General features: G+C 39.9%; 1 protein-coding gene across 1 annotated transcript in view; it reads right to left on the minus strand.

Moving 5' to 3' along the window:
- Nucleotides 1-11,385, minus strand: part of CLCA2 (chloride channel accessory 2) — a 32,944-nt gene extending 21,559 nt beyond the window's left edge. The window contains exons 1-5 of the mRNA XM_008058320.2: nt 11,018-11,385; nt 9,683-9,820; nt 6,373-6,523; nt 3,721-3,829; nt 2,488-2,647 (exon numbers count right to left, since the gene is read on the minus strand). Coding sequence (XP_008056511.1) covers nt 2,488-2,647; nt 3,721-3,829; nt 6,373-6,523; nt 9,683-9,820; nt 11,018-11,203 — 744 coding nt within the window. The 5' untranslated portion in view covers nt 11,204-11,385. The remainder of the gene's footprint in view (nt 1-2,487; nt 2,648-3,720; nt 3,830-6,372; nt 6,524-9,682; nt 9,821-11,017) is intronic.
- Between the last annotated feature and the right edge of the window lie 7,658 nt (nt 11,386-19,043).

Genomic DNA, 19,043 nt, shown 5'->3' on the forward strand with positions numbered 1-19,043 from the left:
ATACAAGAGGAAGCTGAAGCTTTGAAAGGTTAATGAAGGCTAAAACTTATGACAGACATAAGTTTCTTAGTAGGGTGGAGAGATAGGAACAGAATCTGGTTTTGCTTTGTTTTAATTCTTTTTCTTACATTTCATGACTATAGCTGTTATGGTCCGAGTAACGCTTGACTGCTCCTCTTTGATACCAATAAATCAAAGGGGCAGGGAACGGAACTGGTTGAAAGAGTTTTATTTCTGAATTTGAATTCAGGGAGCAGAGTGGGCTTTTGGCCTCTTTAAAAGGGTTCTGCTCACCCTTCAAATTTTACAGTCTTCTTTTATAAGTCCGGAGGTGTTGGGACCTGTAGATTAGCCAAGTGATCACCAGAGCATTGTATAGAATTTAAGTTACAGCTGCATTTAACCGATAGTGACATTTTATGGTCCAGAATTCCTAGTGCCAGGTACCAGAGGTATCTCACAGCTGTTATCAGTAAGGCCCTGCAGAAGTGTTAATCAGGATTGTCATAGAGTGAAGGGAGCGTATAAGACCCAAGACATCATGCATTACACAAAAGTTATACAAATCACAAAACGTATGATTACATTGATATTATATTATCCAAACCTAAGACTACTAAGAAGAAGGAATAAATGGGGATTTACATCTTTTAGTAGTTTATTAGCCATAGCCTGCAGGGAAATCAAGGATTCTTTGAAGCTACTTACTGGAAGTGCATAGGCGATAAGGGGAAGCTCTCAGGAATGCATAGGAACACTTGAACCTTTGCCATGCCCTTCTTTAGGGGCTGTGGCAATATGGACAGATATTAGCGGGTCTCCGTATCATGGCTAGGAGGTTGTGAAACTTTTCTGACTGGATATTTATGAGTAGGTCTTTCAAAAGATCATGAAGATTGTACCTAGTCACAATGTGAGTCAAATATATGGAATTAGGTTGGCTTCAGATATTAAAGCTATAAGTTAGAAACATAATGGATGAGACCAGAAATATGAAAAGTTCCTTAAGGTTGTAAAATAACTCCTAGTCCTGACTAATACCAGATTGAAGAAAAAAGTTATCTAAAAAAAATATAATAGGTCAATTCAAGAGCCCTTGGTCAGCCATGGAAACAAAGAGAAAACGGCACAGTGGCACATGGCTACTGAGCTCCCAGCGCCATGGAGAGATGACCCATAGATGAGACTGTCAGGTTTTTGTGAACTTGGATAGTTGTATAGGGTAATGACGGCTGATGCCACTCAATCTCTGAGTCATTGAGCTCCCTCTTTTATGATTTCGTGCTCAGTACAGGCTTCTGGTAATAACTGGCTGCTCCAGGCTGCTTCATTCAGAGAGAAAAGAACTGGGCAGGGGTGCAAGTATGAGATTCCCATGGCAGTTAGCCTCCTTTTAAATGACAATTTTAAAAATGGTGTTCTGGATTTGTATGCTAGTCTCTTGCCGGTAAGCATGGAATATGGATAAGGTTTCTGATCCTGCAAAGCTGAGGGTTAGTTAACTTCCCCTAGAACTATCTCACCTTTCTTTTTAAGTTCTAGTTAGGTAAAGCAAGAGAAAGAAAATTAGGAAATGCAATTAAAATATAGAGTGGTTTGCTACCCTCGATGAAAGAAATGTAATCGTTTGTTATATTACTCTCATTAACCCAATGCAGTTTCCTTTGAAAGGATACAGGAATGCCAACAGATAAGCAATTTATTTCGTGGTCTCCAGAGACTCTATGTTAAATCATCATTCCCAGGAAAGCAAATAGTCACTTTCCTAAAATGAATCTAATTTTGGATTATCCTGGGAGCCTCAGTTTTTAATTTATAGAACAATAGCTAGATGAACTGTAAGATCCCCACACTCTAAGACAGTGTCCAACATTTTGACTTTCCTGGGTCACATTGAGTAAGGAGGAATTGTCTTGGGCCACACATAAATTACGCAATATAGTTAGCGCATATACATAATAAGACTTCTTTTATTTTCTTATATTTTTTATTATAAAGTTTAGAAAAATGAGAACAATATAAAACTAGTGGGAAATTTGACCTTGTTTTTGTAACACTAATCTATCAATGTCTGGTTCGATAGAAATGGTTGCAATTCTTAGTGAGTTCTCAAGGTGCTTGTCAGAAATATTTGTTTGAATTTTGTTCTTTGTGTGCTTCATAACTGAAAATAGCTGCTCACAAATGTATGTACTGCCAAAAAGTGATGCCATGAATAATGTGTGACTGTGAACTTCAGAAATGGAACTATGCATGGGGACACGAAGAAAATAAATGATAAAAAGCACATGATGTTAAAAGATTTTTGTAGGGCCGCATTACTAGCTGTCCTGGGCTGCACGCGGCCCTGGGCCATGGGTTGGACATGCGTGCTCTAAGATATAGTGAATCTTAATTGTCTAATAGTTTCAATACTTAAAACATATTAGTCTACCTCAGGATAACAAAGAATCTTATAAGAGTTTGTCATTCCAAGACTATACTTACAGAAGATAAACTTTGCATGAACATTATTGATGCAGTTGCATTTTGGGTGCTATCGTAGATAAACGTGCACCCTTCTTTGAAAAGCTTACTAATAACACAGTTTTCTTGGGGGCAAGGGCCCTTTTCACACACGAAAATACCTGTGATGTCAGATGAACACCTAAAAATGGAAAGAGAAACTGGGAATTAGATCTATTTTAGAACTATTTATGTTTCTTCTTTAGTTCAGATAATAATTTGCTTCAAGGATTGTAGTTTGCTAGGTACTTGTAAAACATTTTAAGAAACTGCTGTATTAAAAAATTCATTAATTTAGAAATGCACTCCACTTTGTTTTAAATAATTTGATCTTGATGAAGTTCTGTATGAACTTTATCAACTAAACAGGGTCAGAGCAAAAGATACAAAAAAATCTAGATGGACTCTGGGAGGCCCCAGAAAGGACATGCATGCCAATATCTTGAGTCAGTGCCCCTTTGAGCTCATTTCCACTGGATATCAGGGAAAAAAAAGAAAGAACATGCAATGATGATATGTAAAAGTATTCTTTCCCATATAAGCAGTCTCAAATGTTGTCAATGGTAGAAAAGTAGTGCCACTTTTAGGAGAAGAATCAGTCAATATCTAAAGTCACAGTTGAAGGTACCCTTTGACCCAGTAATTCCTGGAAGAATTTAATGGCTATGTAGATCTGCCTGCACACATAATAAATTGCATATGTGTAATGTTATGACCGACAATATTATCGGTAATAGAAAAAAACAGGGAACAACCCATGTGTCCACCAAGAGGAGACAGGTGAATAAATTATGGTACATCCATACAATGGAACACCATGCAATTATTTTAAAAGAGTGAGAAGAAATATACAGTCATATTTATTTGAATTTGCCTGAAGAAATACTGAAAACATAAATAAAAAACTAATCGATAAGATTAACTAGAAGAGATGAGTAGGAACAGAGAGAAGACAGTGGTGGGAGAGATAGCTACAAGCATGACTTTTTGTAATGCTTTGCTATTTTAATATTTGACCCACATAAATATTTGCCAATTAAAAAAAAAAATGCAAGAAAATTTAAGAACTGGAAAGTGAAAGATCTCTCTCGTCAACTTCGTTTCAGTTGCAATTAAAGCAAGCAACTGCTTAAATGAGACAGTAATTTAATTGTTTAAATTGTAAGCAATTTTAGCGTCAAATAAACAAGACATTTGAAACATGGAAGCACTAACCTTGTCACTTTAATTTGGTTCTGTCCATTTATGTAGAAAGGTTTATCGTTATTATACTCATCAAACACACCCCAGCGGAGATGAGCCCATTCGTGGACAAACACTCTGCCTGTGGAAGAGAGAGTTTTTGCTTCTGAGCACCTAGAATCTCAGAACAGGTCTTGCTAATTAGCGGATATTTAACATTTTTTGACTAGATGTATTTGTCCAGTTCCCTCCCCCACTCTCCTCTCTGCCACCCCATCGCCTCTCCTCCTACTCCCCACCTGCACCACCATAAAAAAAGGCAGCATGAAGATATGTTTTGTCCTGTAATTGCAAACCAGTGATTTATTTGTTGCACATCTATACTGTGTGGGTGTTGTCCTGTATCCTCTCATTTCCCCAGTGAAGCTGCCTAACTGGTTTCTATTCCGATTCAGAGAGGTCTATACATTCAGGGCTTGGGGAAAGGGAAAGAGGAATCTCCAGACAAAAAAAAAAAAAAGCTTTCCTGATCCTAATTCTGGACTGTCAACGCAAGCCTGCTTGGTTTCTTGCAGGTAATTCTATCTAGAGCCAGGGAGGGAAGAAGGAGCAGAAAGGAGATCATAGAATCTTCTCTCTGGCTTGAATGGTCCTTTCTCTTTATTCTCCATGTTTATGTTTATCTCCAGCTCTTAGTTCATGGAAACCTCCATCCTCAGCATCAAAACCTTTATAACTTTATCTCAACCTCTCTAAATCTTACATTTCCTTCAAAGTTCAGATCAAAACTCCCCCATTGAAGCTTTCCAGATGAACTTCCCTCTCAAAGCACTTTCTTTTTTTTTTTTTTTTCTAAATTAAGTTCTGGGAACCTAGGAAGTATTTGCTGAGTTGACTCAGGCTGTGGCGTATTGTGCAATTTCTGGCCCCTAGACAAAGGAAGGGAGGGTAATCGTCCAAGCTGAAAGTGTTGAGGGAAAGTTTGTGCCTACTCAGGAAATTTAGTAGAGCTGATGAAATCATGTTTACGCAGAGATTATCAGCACCTCATGGTTACCAGAAAAGGGAAAAAAAAAAAAAACCAGGTTTTTATAAAGCTTTATAAAGTGTTTTTTTTTTTTAAAAAAGCAGGATTTATTGAGAGGACAGAAAAGCTCCCACAGAGGGAGGAGACTTAAGGGGGGTGCTCATAAAGTGTTGTATAAAATGTGTTTTACGGAGTGTGTACTCTACTTCCTGCTAACTATACAGAGGATAACAAAATCTATTTAGAATTAAGTAGGATAAAGTAATTAAACATCATTTAAAAGGCACTAATGTAAGTTAAATAAAAACACACACACACACACAAAATCATGGTTGGTGTGTTAACCCTGGACATAGTTAACCCTGGACCAGGAGATCTGTGCTCATTTGTTTATCCCTCAAGTATCATCCACTACATACCAGTTTCCAGGACTATGACCCTGACTTCCCTCCCAAACCCCAGCCATCAACACCCGACCACAGGCTGAATCCTTCCCCCAGAATAGCCCACTGCTCCTCACCACCAACTCGCCTACATCCAATTGTGAATTTTCCCTTTAAACTGCTCCCTTCTCTTTCTGACAAAAACTCGGTGCATTCTCTGTTCCTTGATGCCATCTCTACATACCTCTTGCCTTTCACTCTGCTGCAGTTCAGACTTTTCTTTCTCTCTTTTGACCCTGGGAGATTTCTCACCACTTAAAGAGTTGTGAGAATTAAATAAGAGAACATTTGAAAGCAAATAACAGAGCACCTGGCATGTAGGACCTTTACATTATCCTTATTACCATCTTTCTTGGTTTTCCCATCCCACTGCCTCCGCTCTTATTCAAGGCTTGCAGTCCATACCTGGGCTTCTCCGGTCGTTCCCCTGATTTCTGGTTTCTCTCTCCTGGATCTGAGGGAGTCAGGTTATCCACACAGCCAGAATCATCTTCTTAAAACATTGCTTCGATAGTGTCGCGCCTATGCTTATAGACCTCCAATGGTGACTTGACAATTTGGGCATTTCAGGCTGTCCATCTCCTAGCCCCCATGTGCGTTTCAGCATTTTCTTTCCCCACATACAGTCTCTCTGCACCATCAATGGGATTGACTGCTCCCCATGTTTCCAATATGCCTTGGATCCTTCTGCTCCCACAGTTTTATTCATATTCCTCCCTCTCCTTCCATTTACTCTCTCTTCTTTCCATTTATCCAAATAACGTTCAATCTTGAAGACCTTCTCTTTTGTGAGGTCTTTTCTGACCACCCTCAGCTCAAATTGATCTCTCCTTTACTGAATTCTTATTCTTACTCCTCTCTGGCCATTAATCTGGTGCTTAACTCTTTCTGGCTCACCTTGCCCCCCATCTTTTCATGGTCATGTGGCCCATTTCCCCATTCGAGTGGTAAGACCTTGACAGGTTTCAGGGTTTCTGGAGGCCATTTCAGCATCAAGCACAGAATATTGTGAATAGTGCTGTTCAATGGCTTTTTTAAATTTTATTTTTATTTTTACTTTTTTTTAGTTTAAATGCATTTTATTTTTAGACAACTTACATGACACATTTTTCTTAAAAAACGATGGCTCCAATCCAAATAAATCATGGTCAAAACAAATGAAACTCAAGATGACATCAGTCCCTCAATGGCTATTGTTTAATCGGTCTCACCTACCTCGTGATCCGTAGCCAGCTGTTAAGTTATCATTCAGTAGGAAAGTAGGTGTAAGATGGATATATTTTCCCTCTTTTCCACACCCTCTGTGTTGTAGGGTGTATGGATCATCCCCATGTGCCCCGTACAAGTCAGCCACTATGACATTTGCCTGAATTAAAAGAAATGCTAGGTAATACTCTATCTCAATTGTGATGTTGGTGACATAAATGTACACATTTGTTAAAGCACTTGAGCTGTATGTTTAAGATCTTTGCATTTTACTGTATGTAATTATACCTCAACTTTAAAACAAAATAAAAAAAAAAAGAAATACCTTATAGATAGATGGAGTTTAAATTATACCCACAGTTCACTATCAACAAAGTCACTTGGTACTCTCAAAAATATCTGTTTTAAATGTTTAGAAAATTTCTTTTTTTTTTTTTTTTTGAGTTGGAGTCTCACTCTGTTGCCCAGACTGGAGTGCAGTGGTCGCTCCCAGCCACTGCAGCCTCAACCTGCTGGGCTCCGGCGATCCTTCCGCCTCAGCCTTCCAAGTAGCTGGAATTACAGGCGCACGCTATCACACCCGGCTGATTTTTGATTTATTGTAGAGATGAGGTCTCGCCAAGTTGCCCAGGTGGGTCTTGAACACGCGGGCTCAGGCCATCCATTCACCTCAGCCTCCCAAGGCGTGGGATTACAGGCTGAGCCACCGCTGACCTTTCCATTTACCAGATTAAGATATTCTCAAAAGCCAACACTGTAAAATGTCTGATATAATAAAACACTGCAAAATGTAATAAAAATATTTTAAGAGCGTTTGCACATCATTCAGAGCCATATTGTAAAATGTTACAGCTTTTTGTGAACAACGTTCCTTGCATTATTTCATTACTGTAAGACAATAAAATATGTTTTTTTGAAGATTTGTCCTTTTATTCTCATAAACAATTATATTAGCAAAACAATCATTCTAATGAGGTTATATTTCCTCTCATGCCCTGACCATTTCAATCACATTGCAGTATTTTACATCTAAAACTGAAGTATCTATTCAAATAACCATCAAGACAATCAATTTAGTACATAACATTGTTTCTTTTATTTTTGGGAAGGAAGATAATATCCTGTATGAACCTGCCATTTAAAAAGTTAAGCTATGTTGTTAAGTTAAAAAAAGAAAAAAAATTGTCTTTGGAACAATAGATCTAATATGATCCAAGATATACAATTATTAATCTATGTACTATATGTGCACGTGTTGTATGTGTGTGTGTGTGTGTGTGTGTGTGTGTGTGTGTGTGCCACTGTGAAAGGAGAAGAGGACAATAATGCTTTCATTTTTATTTTCTTATATTTCTACATTAATTTTTGCAATGAGTATGAATTAATTTTATGATAATTGACATTTATTTTATAAAGATAAGAATTCAAGCTAAGGGCATTACAAGCAAACATTTACAAAAAAGACTGAAAAGGTCATGCCCTTGGACAGTCCTAGCTTGGATAAAACCTCACTCCTGTGTTTGGAAATTTGTCCTGAAGCAAAAAGGAAAGCAGAGAGTACTCAGAGGATGCTTGGGGTTACATTATTACCAGTAATTCCACTCATAGGTACTTTTCTTAATCCTTTCCCCCTTCTCTGATTCATACTTACAGAAACTACACTGTAGATTCACAAGCACAGGAGCTACTTTGCTTGTCCTTGTGTTCTCTGTAGCCCCTGTACATAATGTTCATGTGGCCCCTGTACATAATGTTCTCTTGGCCCCTGTACATAATGTTCATTCACTAAGTGTTTGTGTAACTGACATGAGGTTAAAGGAATTGCTGTCCAATAGATATATGGACAGTGTTCAATGACTATTGTTTCCTTTGATCTTTCTGTTCCGTCATAGTCTCACTTTTGCTTTACTTATTTATTTGTCTCCTCTCCATTAGAATCAGGAGTTCTACCTTTGGCAACCTGGTTTTGGTGGTGGTATCTCCAATACTTCTTAGTTCCACTGAAGGTCAAGTTGATGAATGCCATCTTTATAGATAGCTAGAGACACATGGCTTAGTGCAAAGAGCATAGGTTTTGGAATCAAATAGACATTGAAATCGTGGCTCTGTAATTTACTGCTTGACTTGAGTCAAATATCTTATTTGAGCCCCAGCTTCCTAATTTGTAAAAACAGCGACTCATTTTAGGTTATGTGAGAATTCAATAATATATGAAAAAGGTCTGGCACAAGGTTGAAGCTTAAACACTAGTTCTCTTCCCAGTTTATCCCAGTTTCCCTACCTATCCTATCTCTATGCCCAAGCATTGCCAAATGTTTCCATCTGGTCATAAATCACATGCTTTTAAAGCCTCTTTAGCCTCTTTAGGACATCGAGGTACATATCTTGATGGCTCTACCATTCAATTTCTGAGAGAATCATTTCCAAGGAGAGCTAAAAGTTTTTTAAAAACTTAGGAAATTTCATACTGAATAACAGAAGTAAGGAAAAGGTGAAGCTGTGCCACATGTCTGAGTCATTCTGTTAGAGTTACAGTCTCAACCCACTCCACTGGTGAAGCCCCAAGTTAAGTTCTCTACACCTCTGCTCCTGGACCTTCTGGTAGGTGCAATGGGCTCTTGTTCACAGTAATTTCAAACAGTGGTTTACCAAACATATCTAGCATTTATTTGTAGTGCTCATACTAGTACATACCAGACAACATCATGGTCGCTTGACTGTGGTCTACAACTTATGAGAGTCTTTCAAGGTTAAGCTCTTCTTCAGTTAGAAGAGAAAAAGTTGCCACACCCCTCCCACCCACCTTTCCTGTCTTTCTTCTTATCCCCTTATTCCTCTAAAACAGCATCCTGGACTTGGGTTCATGGGAAGTTCTGCTAATTTACACTATTGCATGAGAAGACAGTCATATGTGTGAGTGGTTTATGCTTCTGTCTGGACATGCATGTTCACTGCCCCTGACAGGATGTTTGAAGATAGTCATAAATAGAATTGCTCCCTTGACAGCTGATCCTTATAGGATAAAACGAATTCTTGATCTTTCACCAAAACTTTCAGAAGGGACTCTAGGTTATAAAACAAAGAGATCTTCTGAGAAGCTATTTGGGCAATAGCATTTTACTTATTTTTTACTCCATAATTCACACTCATTTATTTTATTTCTATGTATTTTGTTGATAACACTCTGCCCGGTAATATTATTTGTACATTAATATCAATTATTTGTTTTTGCTTAAGTTCTCACTTTTGGAGTTTCAGCACAGTATATTTTGGTGTTTTTTTCCCCTTAAGATCATTTAATAAAATCCTGAATTCTTACCTTTTCATATGATTCTTGTTTTATCTTGCTGTAATGATTAGCTTTCCATGTGGTAGGAATTAAAATCTTTATATTTCTGAAAAATATTCTTCTCTTGGTAGCATTAAATAGGTAAAATGAAGCCTCAGTTATCATTTCCTACAACCAAACAAAAGAAAACTTATTTTGTCACTTGTAAACCTGTATATGTTGGTTTTCTGATTATGCTTAAACAAAAGAAATTAAAAATACTGAAAATATTTTGAAGAAGCCCATTTCTTTTAGAGAAAGCATTAGACTTTGGGAAAACTTAGTGGTAAATTAAGAAAAGAAACAACAGCAAAAAACATTACAATGTCCGGGTGCAGTGGCTCAAGTCTATAATCCCAGCACTTTGGGAGGCCAAGGCAAGAGGACTGCTTGAGCCTGCGGGTTCGAGACCAGCCTGGGCGACATGGTGAGACTTCGTCCCAACAATAAATAAAAAAATTAGCTGAGTGAGGTAGCGTGCACCTGTAATTCCAGCTACTTGGAAGGCTGAGGTGGAAGGATCACCTGAGCCCAGCAGGTTGAGGCTGAGTGGCCGGGAGCATGCCACTGTACTCCAGTCTGGGCGACAGATTGAGACTCCAACTCAAAAAAAAAAAAAAACACCTTACAAAGATTATCTGGAGGAGATTTTAGGGCACTAACAATGTGTCCGTGCTTGCCTTTATAATTTTCCCAGTCTTGAGAAAGGCTTTTAAAGCTTTTACTGGACAGATCCTTTTTATGTCACAGCTGGAGGCATGTTGAAGATCACACCTCATGATGCCACTGATTTGACTAAAGCATTACTCAAAGGAGGCTCTTAAGTGCTAAAGCTAAAATCCTCCCCTGCCCTATTAAAGTAAAAATAGTCAGTTATATTGCAGCACATTCAATGAAAAAGAAATAATTTTGCTGTTTGGCACTCCACACAGACGCTCACCCTTTCTGTCTGAGAATTTTCACCCTCAGGATGGCATCCAACAACATGATTTTAACAAGCACTATCAGCTTATTCATCAAACATCCAGCCTTTACTGCCCCAGTGAGTGGTCCTTTTCCTAAGTTGCTACCTCCGAGACAGTCATGTGGGAAAACAAAACAAAACAGAAGCTGAAATAAGTAGTAACCAACAATAACAAAAAGGAGGGCTTGATCAACACTTTGTGATCTGAGACTATACAGAAGGACATGAACAAATGGGCTTGACCATAGTCACAAATGTTCGCTCTATCTTTAAGAAATGCTGCTTTCTCTCCTGCTCAAATACAAACCCAGGCAGGGTTGTTAGCTCTTTAAATAAGGAAACAGGTCTAATGAGCCACTCACCTTAATGTTGGAGATGAGGTTCTGATTCTCGGGTACCTGAGGATTGATTGCAACAAGTAATCCATCATACCCGTTGTCTTGAAGCTGCACTCCAGTTCCCAAGAGTAGGAGTCCTGGACTTAGCACAGCCAAGAGGGTCACAAACTTCAGGCTGCCAACAGAACCTGCATTGTCTGTGTGGGTCATGTTGTAGAGAAGCTTCTGGTTTGCTCACACCGGGCCTTCTGGGTACATTGTGCCGGCTGTCAATGCAGGAGCAATGGCTTCTTCCTGAACTTGGAAGGTATTAGAACGTGAGGTGAAGGAGGTGCCTTCTTTGCAAAATCTGGGGTGGATCTATCTGGGACCTGTCTCTACAAGTCCTTTTTGTCTAGGCAATGCCACAGTTGCCTGCTTTCCTGAATCATGGTTGGGCAAGAAACTTTCTGTCCCTTTCTCAATTTGTATCTTCTTAGAAGGAAGAGGGAAAGAAGACAAAAGGAGCTTAACAGTGGGAGGTCTGGCTGGCTGGGCTGGAGACCAGTGTGAATCTGGATTGTTCAATCCCCTTGCAGTAAAAACACAGGAATCTATCACGATTCTCCTCTCCAAGTTTTTCATAACCTCATCGTTGTTGGAGCAACTACTTCCATATTGCTCTCAAATCATTTTTTGGTTTGTTTTAAGATTTCCTCACCTGCTAATTTTGAAGATTTGGAAATTCTGCAACCCGGTCCCTAGAGCCCTTGGGTCAGGCAGTCTGAGCAAGCTCTCAAGCCGATGGCTGAGGGTCAGGTATCAGATGTCCCCCAGGGAGGACCAAGTGCCAGGAACTTGGATGACTATGCAGACCACGGGGACCTCTCCCTCTGGCCTGGCTGCCTTTTCTCTCTGTACCAGAGAAAACAATGAATTTCTCTTTTAAAAGCTGTGTCGTGAGGGTAGGGCCTGCCACAGTCAATCTCCCATTTCTCCAGTGCCTGTCACAGTATATAGTAGCCCTCAAAAATATTTTATGATGGATTATTAATACCTGATAATTACATAATGCTTTAGAGTTTATAAATTAACCCACTTAAGTGTCAATTTCTTGTGATACAGGTGTAAGTTTTACTCCCATTTTTCAAATGAAGACGGTCTCAGAAGTTCTGGTCATTCAGATTAGCCGAAGGAGGAAGGAACTCACATTTATTGAGTGAAGGGTTTCAGTATGTCTATTTTATGGGTGATAAAACTGAGGCTCAGAAAAATCTAAGTAACTTGCTCAAGATTGGGAATCCTGCCATTGTACTAGATTGTGACCAATTCCAAATTCCACTTCTTTTCACTACATTGTGTTCTCTCTCAGCTACCAAATTATCCTAGGAACCCTCTTTCTCTCCTCTCTTTGTGTATGGGAACCCCACACTTAGTGACAGCTGTTGCATAGCCAAGGAAACAGTTTTAGTGTTAGGTTAGTGGTCCACAGCCAGCAAATCTTGAGACTTCTGGCCATCCGCACTCTCTTCCCTGCTGTGGTCCCACCTCTGAAGGTTGCTGGGGAAGGGTGTGCAGGGAAAGATTTGTCCCTGCTCTCATCAGGGATTTTACCAACATTGAATCTCTTTTCTGCTCTATGGGCCATTTGTCCGGGGCAGTGCAATCTCATTCTTCGTCCCCAAAATGCTGGAGTCTTCTAAACCAAAGTTTTAGACTCCTGTCTTTGCCCTGGCAGACAATCATAATAACAGGCAGCATTTAGCCAGCACTGATACTTTGCTTATGCGCTGTAATTCTTCTCAATTTACAAACTAAGCTTATTACTATCTTCACTTTATAGATAGAAAGTGGAATTTAAACAGGTTCTGTAAAATGGAGGAACTATTAATATCCACCCAGTTGGTTTGTTGAGAGAAGTATTAGTTAATATATTCAAATGTTTAGAACAATACCTAGCATATGGGAAGCCACGTATAAGTGTTAGCTATCATGATTATTGCTGCTAATAGTTGACATATATAACCCTTTCTTCTTACCTCTCACGAATATTTATTGCTCATGAACTCAGTGCACTGTGGTAGGTGCTGGGGATATCAGCAAACAAGGGATCATCTCCTGTCCCCAAGGAGCTAGTAACCTAACAGGGATGCTGATGAGTTAGGTAGGGGTGAGCACGGGAGGCAATTGTAACCCACTGGGGGTCATCTACACCTGGCTCAAGGGGAGGCATCAGGGAAAACTCTCTAAAAGCAGTGACATCAATGCTGAAACAAAACGGATGAACGGGAGTTGATGGAGATGGAGTGGATGAGGGTGGGGAGGAGTCTAGCAAAAACCTAGAGATGGAAGACTGCATGGGAGTGTTTGAGAAACTGGAAATGACTTGTAAGTGCTGCAATATTCAGGGGTGCCCAAGGGGGACTTTTCCTTGCTATCCTTTTGCTTGGAACCACTTCTCTGACTCCTTCTCACCTGTCTTTCCTTCAAATTCCCATTCTTTCCTGGAAGCTGGCCTCCCTAACTATGACAAATTCCCCTCTTTTGTGGTTGTACACCATCAGGTAACTCTCCCTTGAAGCATGATCATGGTTACAATGTCACATTTATATTGTGTAATAACTTCCCCAGCACTAGCTCAGTAAACTCTTCCTGAATGAATCAATGAATGAATGAATGGAGTCAGGAAAGTAAATAAAAGCCAGATCCTGAAAGAGCCCTGGATTACATTGTAAAAATGCTTCCCCTCAGTCTTGTTTTCTAGAAAGTATTTCCTGCTTTTGAGCAGTCTTCCTCCTGTTCCTCTTGACATTCAGCTCAGGGATATTGGTGTTCCCCTGGGTATGTTAGAGAAGGGAATATCACTGCTGCCATGTGGCTGCCTACCTTACAGCTCAGAGGGCAGTGAGACCATCTTGTCTTCTGAAGCTGATTTCCAGCCTCGGGTTTTTTCCACTCAGTCACACTATGCCTCCGGTGTGGAAGGCCAGAGGTGTGGCAACAGCAAAGACTCTGCCAGCAATTGTGACTCACTGAGCAGAACAATGCACTACATTTCAACTTTCCTTGGCAGTTTATTTTCTCATACCAATCTCTTGTGATTTTAAGAAAAAAACGTTCCAATCAGCAAAGCAATACACTCAAAAATTAAACTTGTAAGTACACTGTAAGAGTAACTTTTTGCCAGCAATCAGGGAAGTTTCTTGCCACCATGCATACGTGTATAAGTTGCTCACTGGTGGAGGGGAAAACTGAGGACTGATATTTAGTGCTCTTTCCACTTGTTTTTATTAACATTGTAATGGCTCCTTTAGGAGTTGGGGTGGAAAGTGTTGGCTACAGTGTGCATGCAGCTTTATAAAGAACAGCCATCTATGAACAATCTGGGTTAAAGCCTAAACAAGTACACTCAGGCTGAGAGTCTAGGCCTGACACCCACTCCTGTCTATCTGCTTTGTGGCTCTTTGGTTCTGGAACCCAATCCCTAGGTCTGGCCACCTTTCTGGACCCCATGTTCATCATTTATGTCTGACAAGATTCCTGGTCACTGACCCATTTTCTGACCACGTTTTGGCAATCACTTTTGTTCCCTGAGCCTTTTCCGACCTGCCAATCAGAAGAACTCTTTGTGTTATCAGCAACCAGGTATAGAGCCAGGCCAGTTGAGGTCTCTTTTTACTGTCTTCTCTTCTCACTCGACTGACCCTACAAGAGACAAAACTTAAAAATAAAAAACCAAAAAACAAAACTGGAGAAAACTGACTTGACTAAAGTCATTTCAGTAATTTCTGAGTAACTCATTTCTGAGCAGAGCATATTCTGGTGCGGTGGAACTTTGTCAAAAGCATGAAAACTTTATCCTTCCATTAAAAAAGATTCACAGACAGCCGGGCACGGTGGTTTATGCCTATAATCCCAGGAGGCTGAGGTGAGAGGATTGCCTGAGTCTGAGTTCGAGACTAGCAACTTGGTGAGAACTCATCTCTACAATAAATAAAAAAAATTAGCCAGGCATGGTGGCACATACCTGTAGTTCCAGCTACTTAGAAGGTTGAGGCAGAAGGATCGCCTGAGCACAGCAGGTTGAGGCTGCAGTGGCTGTGAGCATGCCACTTTCATCCAGCCTGGGTGACAGAGTGAGACGCCAACTCAAAAAAAAAAAAAAGAAAGATTCACGGTTGTATCCATAGATTTTTATGATATCTGATCAATAAAATATACCTGAAGTGAAGGAAAATGTGGATACAATTTTCAAGTGTTAATTTCAATGTTACATAAACTCTAGGAATCTGCCTGCTTTTATCTGCTTTCAAGAAAATAAGGGTTATTCAATTTCAGTAACTGAAGAATCCAAAGCACATCTTTGTTCATTGTCTGACTCTGTAGTTCAATCTGCTCCCAGAACAGCCTGTTTGTCTATTTCTTTTTGTGGTGTCTGCTGCTGGTACAGATCCACAGTATGTGTATAAAATGTCCAATTGGTGTCAGAGAAGTCAGAACATTTGACATCTTGAGGAATCAGAGAAAGTTTTGGATTCTTTCCTCTCAGGCTGTGGTTTCAAGAATCCCATTTAGAAGAGGAAAGCCTAGTGTACTGTGTGGTTGGGCTGCAGAGTTCACGGGCCACTTCAATTGATGCAGTCCTTATGAAATTGATCAAAACAGAAGGGAGACAGTGTAAAGACTAAGAATGTAAACAAAACAGAGTTTGCCAAAGGCCCCTGAAGGTCCATTTTATACTTTCTTTATCCCATTTTCTTCAAATTTATACTCATTTGCAAAGCAAAGGAACAATGTGGCTTGTCTAGATAGGGTCTGGGAAGTCATCTGTGTCTGTTGAGTCACCACCATGCCAAAGCATGAAAATCAACAACAAAGGTGAAACACAAAGAAACACCAATCAAACACAGAACTGAGCATGTCAGAGTAAACCAAGTGACTGACAGAGATAGCTGCTTGGGAACCTGATGATGAAAAGATTCCCAAACTGAGCAAAGCAGGAACTGTCTCACATTGCATAAGGAAGCACTGACTTTGGATGATGTAAGGACCTTTCTGGTGATAGACTTATGGGCCCCAGACATTATTAGAAATAATCCCTCATGTTTGTATGGTGTCATGCAGTTTTCAAAGCATTTTTACATGCCTTATCTCATGAGTCAAAGAACTTATGAATTTCCCTTCTACAGAAATTAGTTTAAAGAACAGCAAGGGAGCTAGCTGTGGTGGTTCATGCCTGTAATTCCAACATTTTGGGAGGTGGAGGTGAGAGGATTGCCTGAGTCCAGGGGTTCGTGACCAACTGGGGCAACTTGGCGAAACCTTGTCTCTACAATAAATAAATTAATAAATTAGCCAGGTATGGTGGCACGTGCCTATAGTTCTAGTTACTTGGAAGGCTGAGGGGGAAGGATCACCTGAGCCCAGCAGGTTGAGGCTGCAGTGGCTGTGAGCGTGCCACTGCACTCCAGCCTGGGTGACAGAGTGAGACTCCAACTAAAAAAAAAAAAAGAACAGTAAGGGAGGTTATCTTTTTGAGGACCATTTAAACGAAATCTGACTTGGATACAAAGCTAAGGTTTAGCTCATGAGCTTGCTAAAAAATTTTTTTATGCATATTAGTAGAGTACACTATGTAACATAAGGAACAGAAGATATTGGTTTTATTACAGGATCATAGTCACATAATTTAAATGCTTTTCTTTTTTTTTTTTTTTTTTAAGTAGATACCGGATCTTGCTATGATGCCCAACCAGGCTGGTCCTGAGCTCCTGATCTCAAGGGCTCTTCCTGCTTTGGTCTCCCAAAGTGCTGGGATTACATGCATGAGCCACCACACTTGTCCCACCTAAACTTTTAAGGCTTGGCCTCATCATCTCTAAAATAGGGAGTCTGATTTATGTAATGGTATTATTTTTTCTTCACACTTCTCATTCAATTCACTGTGGCAATAATTCATCATATTATCTTGTACACATATGCACATAAAAACCCTCCAAAATTTGTCAAAATTAGTGGAAAATAAGAATTACTTTTAAGGATAACCTAATAAAGAAAACAGGAAATGGGGTATGAAATATTTCTCATTAGTAAACCAGGCAAAAAAAATTGCCTTCTATAAAATAAGGTTGCATCTATTATGTACTAGATGGTATATAACATCATGTAGATGTAAGATATTATAATAATTATTTTTTTGTTTTGTTTGTGAGTTGGAGTCTCACTCTGTTGCCCAGGCTGGAGTGCAGTGGCATGCTCTTGGCCACCGTGACCTCGACCTGCCGGGCTCAGGCAATACTTCCACCTCAGCCTTCCAAGTAGCCAGAACCACAGGCATGAGCTACCACGCCCATCTAATTTTGGTTTGTTGTAGAGACGAGGTCTCACCATGTTGCCCAGGCTGGTCTTGAACCCACAGGCTCAGGCAATCCCCTCGCCTTGACCTCCCAAAGTGCTGGGATTATAGGCTTGAGCCATTGTGCCCAACAATTATTATGTTTCAGAGAAGCAAACAGAATGCAGAAATTTAGGGGGAAATTTTAAAGAGGTGAAAAATAACCAGGGAGACTCAGAGAACAGTACATAGAAATAGAATCATAAGGTCCTGACTCTTTTCTTCTTAGTCTCCCCTTCTGTTTTCTTTGTGCTCTGACTCTGGCCTCAATATGTTTCTGAGACTTCAGGAATTTGCCAGATTCTCCTGTTGCCCTTAGCCTCACTGAGAAGGAGAGCAGGTATTTTTTTTTGTTCTGCATCCTCTACTTCTGCTGGTCCTCCTCTGCCAGACCCTTGAAGAAACTGCTCCATCCAGTTGAGAGATCTGGCAACTGGGGAATTAAGGCTTCCCCTTCTGTTCTTGGGGTGAGGGTATCTGGGACTGAGTCTCCAAACAAAACTATCAGCAAAAACAATCAGCCTGCGCAGACCTCCCTTCCAGAGCACACCAAAAGCTATTTAGAGCAATGCTTTTCAAATTTTATTGTGCCCATGGGCACAGGTGGGAACGGTGGGTGCACTCAAAGCCCAGACTTCTTCACCACTATACAATGCAGCCATGTAACCAAAAACTATTTGTACCCCTTAAAGCTATTAAAATTAAATAAATAATAAGTAGAAGTGGTAGCCAAGCACTTCTAAAAGTAATACATAAAAATTTATTGTGCCCCCAAATCACCTGTTCAAATGCAGATTCTGACTCAATAGGTCAAGGTGAGACCAATATTCTACATGTCTATCAAGCTCCCATAAATTTCTAATATAAATATAAATTAATTATGCCTGATGCAGTCTTTGTTTTATTTTGTGACTATCACTAAACGATGAATTAATAGGGGATTGTTAATTTCAGTATAATCATTGAAATTTTTTAAAGACAAGGTTTCATTTTGTTGCCCAGGATGAAATTCAGTGGCATGATTATGGCTTACTGCAGCTCGAACTCCTGGGCTTAAGTGATCCTCTTTGACTCAGCCCATGAGAAGTTGGGACTACAGGTACCCACCACTACACTTGGTTATTTTTTCTACTTTTGTAGACATGGGGTCTTGCTTTGTTGTCCAGGCAGGCCTCAAGTGATCTGCCTGCCTTGGCCTCCCAATGTGCGAGATTATAGGCATGAGCCACTGTGCCCAGCCAAATCAATGACATGTTTAATAAGTGAGGGCTGCCCTTAAAGAAGTAATAATCATTGTGGTAAGCATTAATAACTTAAACCAAACTCAATGTGATCCACATATAAAACATGTATAGCAAATGTATTTATGTGACTGAGGCCATTGGTCCTTGGGACATACTTGGAGTAGTCTCTGAAACAGAAGAGCTCCTAGAAAATGTCTAGAGATTTACTTTATGCTTACAGGCTTTACACCAGAAAGAGGCAGTCTACGTAGCCTTTACTCTCCCAGTTGCTATTGTAAAACCTAAGATTGATCTTTAAGATATTTTTGAGAGTTTGCAATTTGGAGGACCAACTGGCCCCACCAGGATCTGTGATTGTCACAAGAATCTGGATTAGCCAGTCCTAATCCCCCACAACTCTGCATAGGAAGAGAGTCTTTTTTTTTTTTTTTTG

Source organism: Carlito syrichta, unplaced genomic scaffold, assembly GCF_000164805.1.
Source record: "Carlito syrichta isolate Samal-C Ts95f unplaced genomic scaffold, Tarsius_syrichta-2.0.1 Scaffold303295, whole genome shotgun sequence".
NCBI classification, from domain to species: domain Eukaryota; kingdom Metazoa; phylum Chordata; class Mammalia; order Primates; family Tarsiidae; genus Carlito; species Carlito syrichta.